Here is a 12,003-nt window from a genome sequence, read left to right as displayed (position 1 = left end):
ATGTATTTGTAACTAAAAACCATTTTTTTGGCATCGCCTTTGTAAATAATATATCAGCAGTTTTGTTCTAAACAGGTTTAGATTTACGAGACTAGATACCGTTTATATTTCTCCGTTGAATACCTGTCTGCTTAACGTTTTTCTTTTGCAGCCCAAAGCTTAAATGGAAAAAGGTTGAATATTTGCAATATGAGGAGCTAAGCGATAAAAGGAAATTGATTTGACAAATGAAAAAATATTTAGGATCACTCGACAGAAAATAAAATGTGTATGAATGTTCCCGGATGAGACCATTGCTGAAATGGGAAAAAAAAGAATAAAGATGAAAAGATGGTTAACTATTTTCTAAGAATGTTCCATAAAAAATCAGTTGAATCTAGAAATAAGTAATTTCCAAATGACAGTTTAAAAATCGAGGTACAGCAGTTGAGATCAAAGAGGCCCGAATGATTTTGTAATACAATGCAATGAAACGGCAGCACTATTGTCCCGTTTTGTGGATGTGTAGTTAACTGATATAGGCCAAATTGGTCGTAACATCTAGAATATTTGTGTGCAAGTTACAGTTCAGAATATCAATATTTGCATTCCTCGTAAGAATCTAACCGCTTGATAATGAATCCCAAACTGTTATGGTGAATTTGGTGTGCAGTGCAAGTTTTGCATTGCTGCAAAACAAATTGTAATGGTATTCGAAAGTAACAGTTCGACTTTTCCAATGAACCTGTCCATATTATGGTAACTGAAAGTTCAACTTCTATTTTTGAATGATTGTGTTCGTCAGTGTTTGGGTCCCTGGCTCTGTGACGGGAACAGCGTTGCTACACCTCTAAGGGCAATAAGAGCCACAACGAAGGCAGTGCATGAATTAGGTATTTTGAAATATATATATGAAGCCTTTAAATAATCGTTTATGTTAAGGAACCATGTTTTTTTTTATATGATCTACTTATCGTAATCTTATAAAGGCTTGTCTTGGTAATTTCGTTGTATTATTAGGTTCAGCTTTATCATATATATATTATATATATATATATATATATAATATATATATATATATTTATTATATATGTATATAAATATATATATATATATATATATATATATATATATATAGATATATATATATATATATATATATATATATATATATATATTTATATGTATATAATGATGATAAAAATAATAATGATAATAACATTCTTGCTGAGTACTAAACTGTTAATGTGATCTTACGAATTGTTGTAACTTTAAATTTCAATTATGTTTATTATTCCACGTTATCATTATCCAATAAAGCGATGTTTCATACTGTCAAAAGCTTCACGGCAATAACTTATATTTGATAGACTTCACTTAATATGCACTGCGTTATGCACTGAAAAAATGCATCGTTAGACGAACACAAATGTTCAATATATGTAGTATAGTAATTCATTATAGGGTTGAGACCTGATAGTTCATCGGTGATATAATCTCTGAAAAAAAGACGTTCTCGTTATAAGTACGTGATATTTACGAATATTTTTTGTTGTGAGTTATAGTAAAAATCGGTTATGGTTGATTACAAAGCATAATCATGTTTTCTTTGTAAATTGCAAAAAGAAAGGCCAGTTCATTTTTATGCATGTTGTGGTTTAATATCGTGTTTTCCAAACTAAATTAAGATTATATACAGTTAACTTAAACCCAATAAGACGGGTCCAATTTTAATCTCAGTTCAACTAAAATGGGCCCATTTTTTATATGCACGTTTGTTCCATAATTCCTAGTTATTTTGCATGTGTTATCAACAGCTAATTTTTTTTCAGGATTTCGTAATGGTATCTAGAAAACCTCCCTGTTTTAGCGATAGTTTTTCATATTAGTATAATATTAGAAAGGTTACTATTACTCCCCTTACCTTTAAGCACTCTTAGAACAGAAAATTAAATTTTTGTATTTGATATATATATATATATATATATATATATATATATATATATATATATATATATTATGTATGTATATATAAACTGAGTATTTGGCCTCAAAGAGATTGAAACAACAAAGGGCAAGCTCTTTTCCTTTAAAGTAAAGGCAAAAGATGCTACGTTTCTTGTTACAAACTTCCTCTTGGCTATAATATTTTTGTCTATTTTTGATATGGTGTTATAACGTGATAGAGGATATACCAATATTTGTATGTATGTATGTATGTATATATATATATATATATATATATATATATATATATATATATATATATATATGTATGTATATTATTTTTTATTTATTTATTTATTTTTTTTTTTTGAGACGAACACAAACTGCTTGTTTAGCTGACATGTTGCTAATATTAGCGGTGCTCATTCCTCCACCCGCAGGGTTGCTACGGTCGACTGATGGAGTGGGTGGAAGATCACACCAACTTGCTCATGGGGATTGGCATCGGCGTGGCCGCCATTCAGGTTCTTTTGCTTATTTTCGCCTTCTGTCTGTGCAATTCTCTGGGTCATAAGATCAAGTGACGTCAACGATTCCACAACAACAACAGCAACAGCAACAACAACAGCCACCTCCAAGCCATTCCCGCCTCGCCATTGCCATCGCAACGCCTGCCGTACGCAGCAGTGGAATAGCGGCTTCAGCGGGAATGTCGTCAACAATAAAGCCTCGACCCCTTTCCTCCTCCGGGCGATGGGACCCCGACGAGTCCTCCTCCCCCTCCCCTCCTTCCTCCTCCTCCACTTCTTCCTCCACTTCGGCCCGTGAAGAACGTCGGCTCTGAGAAGCACCAAATATTATTATTATTATTATTATACTATGACTACTTCTAGTGCTAGTTATTGTTATTTGTATGTTTATATATATTATTGCTTATTGGTTATCTCAAGTTCATTTTATTACTATGATTGTTTAGATTTCAAGAGGATGATGGTTAAGTCTGTATAAATGCTGATCGTCTGATCTGTGGTTTATTTCTCTCAACACTTACAACGTAGGCATTCGAGTAAGGAAAAAGACATAATTTTTTAAGTTGGGCGAGACAAACGGGGTCTTTTAGCGGTCCAAGATAGACTGGGTGGAAACTTTTATTTCTCCTCGTATACCTGAAGCAGTCTTCCAGAGGTTCGTGTGTCTCACGATCATGAACTTAGCTTTTTATGTCATGAACTTTCTGCTACCATTTTATTCCCAGTCTGGGTTATGATTTTGTGCCATGGATGTCTCTCTCTCTCTCTCTCTCTCTCTCTCTCTCTCTCTCTCTCTCTCTCTCTCTAAAATGCTGAAGTTTGAATGATATCATATAAGAACCTTTTCATAACCCCTGAGGTTTAAGGGCTGTGCATTGAGATAATCGTATCTACTAGGGCAGATTTCAAGAAACCCAAAACATTGTCCCTCGAAGTGATTTAGTTTTCACTACAAGGAGACTTAGGCAGTGAAATATTCAAAGGAAAACGAACATTTTAGTCAGATAGTGATCTTTTACAGCCCAATGATCCCTTATGAAAAAGACACCAGCCACAAATAACAGTACCAATTGAATGTTCTTTATACAGTCAGATATATTTTTTCTTTGTGTATAAAGTCATTTGCAGATCATCATAGTGCGTTGCTTATGTTAAACATTTCGGTTGTGCTTTGGAAGGACAGATAGCAATCTTATTGCTAACAGCAATAAGATTGCTGTTAGCAGATAAGTAATCTTATGTTCATAACAAACACACACACAACATAACATCAAAGGTTAAACTTTTACAGACTGCTTTAACTGAAAGCTCCAAACAAGGGTTAGGATATAAAGTTGGACTTCAGTGAGGAACTTTGATACCGAACAGAATACCTAGGCTTGCTCTAGTCAATCTGCCATGAAAGAAAGCATCCGTAAGTTATAGGACTTCTGTCCTTGTCAGAGTTCGCGTGAGTAACAAACCACCTTTCCTGCAATTTTCCATTGTGAATTATGATACATTTCAAAATACTTGGCCACGTATGATCTTGTGAAGGTATGGTGTTAATTTTGGCTTGAAGATTTCAATCCCTAAATGTGTTTATAGCATTCGGAAGAAATCAAATATAATCAATCACTTTGCAGTTTACAATAATCTCTCAGACAAGAAATGCAGCATAAAAAGACGTGGTATAATTACAGTAAGCTTTCCATTCATGCATCCATTCATTATCTCCATTATTGATTCTTCATCGAGTCTTATACTTCAGGTTTTTCGATGGACAAACCCTCTTTTCTTGAAAACTGTGCTGTAAAATCCTCGTTTATGAATGAACCCATTCCATTCCGAACTGTATTCTCTACAGAATTCTTAACTTGTGAATCATGGCACATCTACTGAGTGAATCATTTGGACTTTACTAAACTCCCTCACATCCCAATCTTCCAGAAGTCTTCACGAGGAGTGTCAAGAAATTTCCGACCTGTCTCGTGCGCTAAAAGATCTCGTGTGTCTTGAATAAATGGCTTCCTTGTTTCAGACACTGTTCTAGTATCATGTATATCCTCTCTTTTTTCATGTCCGCTGATGAGATCTGAATTTTGGGATCTAAAATTATTTGCTTTTGTTTTTGCTGTTTCATTTTAGTATTGCTGCTGAATGGTGTCTGCAAGTGAAGCATGTCAGAGGTCTTCAGTTTCTCTTTTACTGTAATGTATATAAGTAACCTATTTACTGTACGATATTTCATATGAAGATACTGTAATATCAGTGTTGTATATGTTACTTAGAGCCTCGTAGGTGTTGAAGACATTTGATATTCTTGTTGTAGGAAACAAAGAAGAAAGCTAATCTACTTCCATAAGATATGATAACTCGATAACTTATTTCGAGATTTTGCTGTCTTGAGTAATGCCTCCTTTTTTTATATATTATATACACACACAAGATAGAAAGAATAGAAGAGACGTTGGTTATCATTCCATGTTTATTTTTTAGAACAGAATGGAGATTGAAAGTACAAAAGGCCATCCAGTTATTGTAAGAGATTTTCCCACCTATGGTAGCTCAGAAAACAAGACAGATGACGAGCTTGAGGGGCTGTCCTTTATGTAGCCTCGAATCTACTGGTAGAAAAAGATGATGGTGATAATGATAAAAAAAAAACTCTGGCCACTGTCACTATCCTTTGGTTTCCTTTTTTGTATATATATAATATATATATAATATATATCTTGTACCATAATCTAGTCTAATATTATTGCATTTATTGATGGCATTTAGTATTGTGGCGATTTGACATTTGTAGTGTTGTATTTTACAAAATTAGACAAACCAAAGTTAAAAAAGAAGTCATGCTCACGTGTTTTTTAGGCGACTGACAAAATTATTCGAATCGAGTTACGTTATTATGGTACAAAACCCACAGTTACAATATCATATATTTTCCCTGTGATGTTTAGAAGGTAAATAAGAACTTTAGTCATATTTTTGACCTTTATACAACTTTATATGGGAACAAGATGTCAACGCGATTGCAGCTTCGGAAACTATATTACAAACAAGGAATACTCCAATTCAAGTTGAATCATTCGCTGGCTAAATGATGTTTGGATTCTCCACCTCAGGTGTTACGTGTAGTGTCGAATTCGCCTGTAGTTGTGCTCAGCCTGAAAGTGAATTCAGCCACGGTGACGTTGGATTCCCAAGCTCTTGAGAGTCGATGAAAGGTCGAGTTCTTAATTCCCAAACTGAATCTGATTCCCAATTTGAAAACAGAGCTTGCCAGCGCAAACGCAGATTATTTGCCCGAGTTAATACTACCGATATAAGGTGAATTTTTTTATGGATATAAATGATAAGGATAACTGTATTTAGACATTTTTTTAAACAAATAGGATGATTTGTCGTTCATCTTTGTCTTCCTTTTGATTATATAATTATAAATCTAATGCCAGTATTTTGAAAGGGACAATTATCACAGATTTTGTTTTCACCTCCGAAGATTTTGGTATTTTTGTTCTTATGTCACAGCAGGCATTTTAATGAAATTAATGGACATTCACGGATATTATTCCATGTGACTACATTTTCTGTATTTCTGATACAATAAAGTTTTATGGAATTTATCTTGGAGTGTCAAAGATTCATTTTAGCGTTGAATAATAGTTATGAGTTTATTTTTCTCTGTATTGAACATAGTAAATTGTTTTATGAAACTTTTATCATGGATATGGTATGTGGTGAAAGCAAAAAATAAAAAAAAATTCATGAGATCTAAATATATATATATATCGATGTAGTGTATACTCTTACATGATTCATTTTACTTTGGATTCTAAACAGCAGACCTGGTGTAGAGAGAAATGTTTTGTTGAGTTGAAATCAGTCGTATTGAGATATACAATATGCATACAGTATCCTCTGCTTTGATCATTTGCATTTGCTGTCTCCTGTTTGTCATATGTTGAAATTCAGAGCGCTATACCTGGCATCTTCTTCCTCTTGGGGATGTTGCCACTTTGCCAGTTTCTGTGAGGTCCGTGTCAGCATGTGTACTTTGTAAATATTTTAAAAAAATATTTGTCACAATTTAAGCATCTAAGGAGAAATAAGTGTGCGTTATACGATGTATCGATGTGATGAGTAAAAAAACTTTTTATATTGTTTATGTTGATTGATGGAATTAAAATGCTGCTAAATGTCCGTACAAAGATCTTGTATGAATGGAACAAAACATAGAGAGTATTTCACTGTTGTTGTTTTTTTTTATAATTATGATTATCTTTATTATCATTATATTCATCCCAACAATCTTAAACACTGATGCCTTCTTAAACTGTGAGATATTTAGATGAAATAAATCATATCCCTGAAGAACGACGTGTTTTTATTTTACCCTGTCACTCATTCTGTCCATTGCTTGGAAGGCAGTATGAAGAACTCGCATAAATACCTCAAGTAGAGACTATCAGTATTATCCTTCGCATTTCAAGTGATCCAGGCAAGGACAACATTAAATATTTTCACTTTTTGTTGATAACGAAAGTACTTGCTAATGCTCTAGCACTTTATACTTTGGCAAGACAATAATTACAAAGAAACTGGCTGAACTTGGTACTATCTTTTTTTTTTTTTTTTTTTTTTTTTTTTTTTTTTTTTTTTTTTTACTAAACTAAAATATAGTAATTAAAACAATACACACCAAGAGTTCTGATCCGTGTTCACTTTGAACGCATTAAAAAGTTTATTAACAAAGAACTTTTAAAGCATTCGCCATGTTGTTTTGGTCGTCGGCTGGGAACCAGTACATTGATACGGGATTTGGAGTGTGTTCATCCACAATAGTTGTATTGCCTCAAATTTCGATCCTTGATCTTCAAAACGTGAAATTATTTTGAAAATGTCTGTAAAGAATGTGTATATTAACAAATCTCTATGTCGTATGGAATCACAATAAATATCCCCATATAGTCCCTGGGTACTGCAACGTAGGATAACAAATCACCGATGCATTTGGTGTTGATGCCGTCTAAATAACTTTACATGCAGGTGGAAAATTAATTGTAATGCTACTGCATGCGATATGTATACAGTGAGTGAACCCATATTGTGAGTTAAAGTCGACTAAGTCATTTATTTACTGTTTCTGGGACTTTTCAGTGTGGAGGTAAGGTCGGGTATTTCATGTCTTGTGAGAAGGCTTTATAAGTCTAGTAAAACCACTCTGAGTAGCTTTTGATGCAAACTCAATACTTCATGCATCAGCTGGCTTTACGAATGTGAACAGCTTGCATTTATATATATATATATATATATATATATATATATATATATATATATATATATATATATATATATATATATATGTGTGTGTGTGTGTGTGTGTGTGTGTGTGTGTGTGTAGTATAGTATATATATATATATATATATATATATATATATATATATATATATATATATATATATAGTATGTATGTATGTATGTATATATATATATATATATATATATATAATGTATATATATATGCAACTATCATTTCCACTCATATTAGCATGTACAGTTTACAATTATTAATTGTAAACTGTACAACCAAATTAGGCTAAGGCCCCACCGAATCCGGCGCGGCGCGTCGCGTGCGTCTAACACGGCTACGCGTTTTGTGCGTTTCGATCAACTGGTAAAGTTCAAACACGAGTGGCCCCACACGGCGCATGAGCGTGCGTGGCGTCAGGTGCGTTACCGGACTAGACGCACAAGGAACAAAACATTTTGTTTTTAGCCGCACGTGGACGTGCGTCTTCCGCATGAAGGAAGAAATTGTGGTAGACCTACAACAACCTGCATTTGAACCACCTGCCCAACTTTGAGTTATAATCAAATGTGATGATTTGTGGTTATGATAAAGGATTAAAGTATTTTTTTATTATATTCTAATGGATACATTTATGTAAATATCTTTGTTTCAGAAGTTCCTGCATCAGTGTTCAGTTCACACACAATTCTACGTATCTTAATTTTTGTATTAAATAAAATAAAGTGCAACTTTAATTTCGAAATCAGTAATCCTTCCCTCAGAGTTACTACAAGTTTCTTACGTTGATACGGATCTTCTGTAATTGGTATCAAATTTTGATATTCGAGATATAATGCCCTAGTGAATTAAGTCAAAGGTTTTCGGCGGCATCCGACAATATTAAAAAAAAAACTTGTCTGGACGCTATCGTAACTTATGAAAGTTTTGCATATTCTCCACTCTTTCCTCATCTAAAGTTATGTCATAAGTCCAGATTTTCCTACTGTTCAACGCCTCTAATTTGGTTGACAGCACCGAGTCAGAGGAAAACCTCGCGCTCTCCCTTCATAACGGCAACTACTGCTGAAGTTTGAATTGTCGTCTTATAACCGTCACGCGTTTGTCTGGTTGGGCCACACTCGCAGAAGACGGAGACGCTTGTAGACGGATAGCCGTGTTGCACGCACGCGACGCGCCGCGCCGGATTCGGTGGGGCCTTAGCCTTAGTCATGGTTTTAGATTTCCCGTTCTCCGTGGTGGTGTCAATGAGATTTGTACCGTCTCGATTTCTGTAATGTGCATGGCATTGAGAGGGTTAAACTATTGGCAACTTTCATTTCTTAATCTTAAACAAGGTATATTTACATGTTAATTAAATTGATATAAATATATTTAATGCTACTGAATATTCTTGCGCATTAATTGATTGAATAACATATCTTACCTAAATAAGAAAGTAAGAAACAGTGCTTTCATTAAAAACAAGTTTCTTGAGAAATATCCACCCGCGAGCATTCAGTTGTATCAGTTCCTGACAATGTAAACAAGTGTGATTTTCGACAGTGATCAAAGTGTTGATGTGGTAAGTGTTCGAAAAATCTACAGATTTGATGTAGTTGTTTATGTAGGTGATACGCTGTGGGGATTCCGAGCCGTGAATTCGTCCCACAATACAACCAACCTAATGTACTGAAACTAGGCTAATACATACACCGTAGCCTTGCTATGGTCAGACCCCAATAGTAATTGTTATAAATGACCTAGGTCATCCGTAGACTTTACCCAACTCACATCGGTCTATGCTCATTGAGATTTGTGACGGGACCATCTATGCCAAAGGTTCCCCTCAAACCAAACCCTCGTTGGGTAACTCCCTACGTAGGCCAGTATCCCCCTTATTCTCAACCATCATACTCCAGTGTTTCGAGTCGCCAATAATCACCTAATTTAGAATATTAAGGCACGACACGCATCCCCGTGTAATGTCATGGTAGGCTTGCGTGTGATATGATTCACTAAATTGATAGGCAATCTAATCAGTTCAAGCAAGTTATGTTTACGGCCTTGAATACGGTTTTCTTCTTCTTCTTCTTCTTCTTCTTCTTCTTCTTCTTTTTTATTATAAACGTCTTTTCTTGGATGTTTTCGCCATGATTTTTTTTATAAGTTATATTCATGTAAAATCAATGATATTGTGTTTTGTTATTTCACAGTCGATCACAGGATCAGTTGAATTGGTAGCTACATGTGACGTTAGGAATTAATGTCATGAAATCACCACCGTCAATAAGATGGCACAAAGTCTTACGCCAAAGGTAACGTAACGCATAAATATCATTTGACTTGAGGTTCTAATTCGGTGCCTGATCTACCGAATACTTAATATAAAACTATGCAACCTGTCATCAGCACAACACGAGTATCCACTAAGTTTAAGAAGAACATTTCTCTCATTTATTTATTTATTGTCCACCCAGTGTGCGTCAGTTTCCAAGGTTAATTTCACATTTTGTTGTGCAGCATCGATTGCTAAATTACCTGTTGTTTAGAGCGCGAATTACAGGTATACTGCCTCTGCATTCCTAAATTGCTTCCATAACTTTGGTGTCACGCGCTCGAGACAAATACGTGTGAGGGTCGAACCACGAGAGAGAGAGAGAGAGACTGTTGAAGATAGAAGTTCCTAAATATATCAAGTGGAAATATTAGCAGACGCAGACTAAGATAGAACTGGAGAATCGTTAAAGAGCGTGTATTAAAATGAAGAGCGTGAATAAAATGTTCAGATTCAGAATGACGAGAGAAATCGTAGAAGGCTCACGCTTTCAGCCATCTTACAAAAGACCATCGCATGGAAAGTGTACCAGTGTTACTTATACAGACTGTATTCCAGTTACCACAGTGGTTAACCATTGCGGTTTGAAGATATTTGTATTTAAGGTCACAATTACAAGCCATATTTTTTTTAATCCAGGAGCAATTTATAGCACACGTGCGATGAGGAGATTCCTGTCAACACACTGCGGCTTAAAGGCAGTGACATTTATGACATTATCAGGATCTTTAAAATATTTCCAATATGGCGTGTCATAAGTTATTAGGTGTGGAATCAGGCGGTCCAAGCATTATTGGTAGTACTAGTTTTTTTTTTTTTTTTATGCTGGGGAGCTTATAACTGTACTTTGTGAGAGAAAATTGGTTGTATTCAAAGGCGCAATTATAAGCCTATTTTAACCGATGAGCTACGTGTAGCTAACGCACATTTAACAAATTTGGCGAGCCATAGTCGATCAATTTTGTAATTTTTGAGGCAGGATACAAAATCGCCCACGAATGTTTTACAGAATCCCTACTAATATACTAGAATATATGTCATAAAGTAAGGAGGCCAAATGTAATCTCAGCTCACATCAGACAAATGCCGCTACAATAACAGCGAGCCCTACTGCAATACTGAACCGCAAACACGATTACAGTCCCGATGGAGTAATAACTGCACTGGCTGGAGGCCATTACCGCCCGATGTCTGTGGTGAGCCTGTGATGTCGGAGTTAGTCTAATAGAAACAACTCCAAACTCGGAAAATTGCCTTTTCCGAACTAAATAGTGCATTTCTGGGGGTAGCACTATTATACTGCTTGCGTGTTGTGTGTATATATACACGGATGAGTGTTGATACCCTGATGTTATTGGTATGAATATCTGCATGCGCGCATGCATACTCGTACTACATATCAGTTGCATGATGACTGGAGATTTGCTCTCTCTCTCTCTCTCTCTCTCTCTCTCTCTCTCTCTCTCTCTCTCTCTCTCTCTCTCTTTCCACAAATACACTCATATATGTATACATACGTATATATATATATATATATATATAATATATATATATATACTTTATATATATATATATATATAATAAAAAGAGTATGGCCCTCAGAAACTTCAGCATTTTTCGTTAAAACTTTAATTTTATCCAACGCCTACGTTTCGGGATACAAATCCCATCTCCAGGGTTAAAAACAGGGGAAAAATTAAAATTCTATACATTAAATCGGACTGAAATAGGGGCACAGTGATAAATTATGTTATTTAAAAAATATATATAAATTAATTAACATTATATCAGTGAAATTCGAATTTTATACAAAAGTAAGACGGTAACTAATTGAATAAGAGATCAACAGTAAAAGCAAAGCTACTAAGTACAATGACACTTTCAAAATAAATAAACAAACAAAACACTTAAAAACACAAACCACGCGTGAACCACT

General features: G+C 34.8%; 1 protein-coding gene across 5 annotated transcripts in view; it reads left to right on the top strand.

Annotated features, from left to right (window-relative positions):
* Nucleotides 1–6,815, top strand: part of LOC135223798 (tetraspanin-18-like) — a 242,567-nt gene extending 235,752 nt beyond the window's left edge. For 4 of the 5 annotated variants that reach the window (XM_064262618.1, XM_064262616.1, XM_064262613.1 and 1 more), the window contains one exon: nucleotides 2,367–6,815. In XM_064262618.1, coding sequence (XP_064118688.1) covers nucleotides 2,367–2,385 — 19 coding nt within the window. In that variant the 3' untranslated portion in view covers nucleotides 2,386–6,815. The remainder of the gene's footprint in view (nucleotides 1–2,366) is intronic. The other variant, XM_064262615.1, reaches the window with a different exon arrangement.
* The last annotated feature ends 5,188 nt before the right edge of the window (nucleotides 6,816–12,003 follow it).

Source organism: Macrobrachium nipponense, chromosome 10, assembly GCF_015104395.2.
Source record: "Macrobrachium nipponense isolate FS-2020 chromosome 10, ASM1510439v2, whole genome shotgun sequence".
Taxonomy (NCBI): domain Eukaryota; kingdom Metazoa; phylum Arthropoda; class Malacostraca; order Decapoda; family Palaemonidae; genus Macrobrachium; species Macrobrachium nipponense.
The sequence above is the reverse complement of the archived record's forward strand: the minus strand, read 5'-3'. Positions and strand labels throughout refer to the sequence as shown.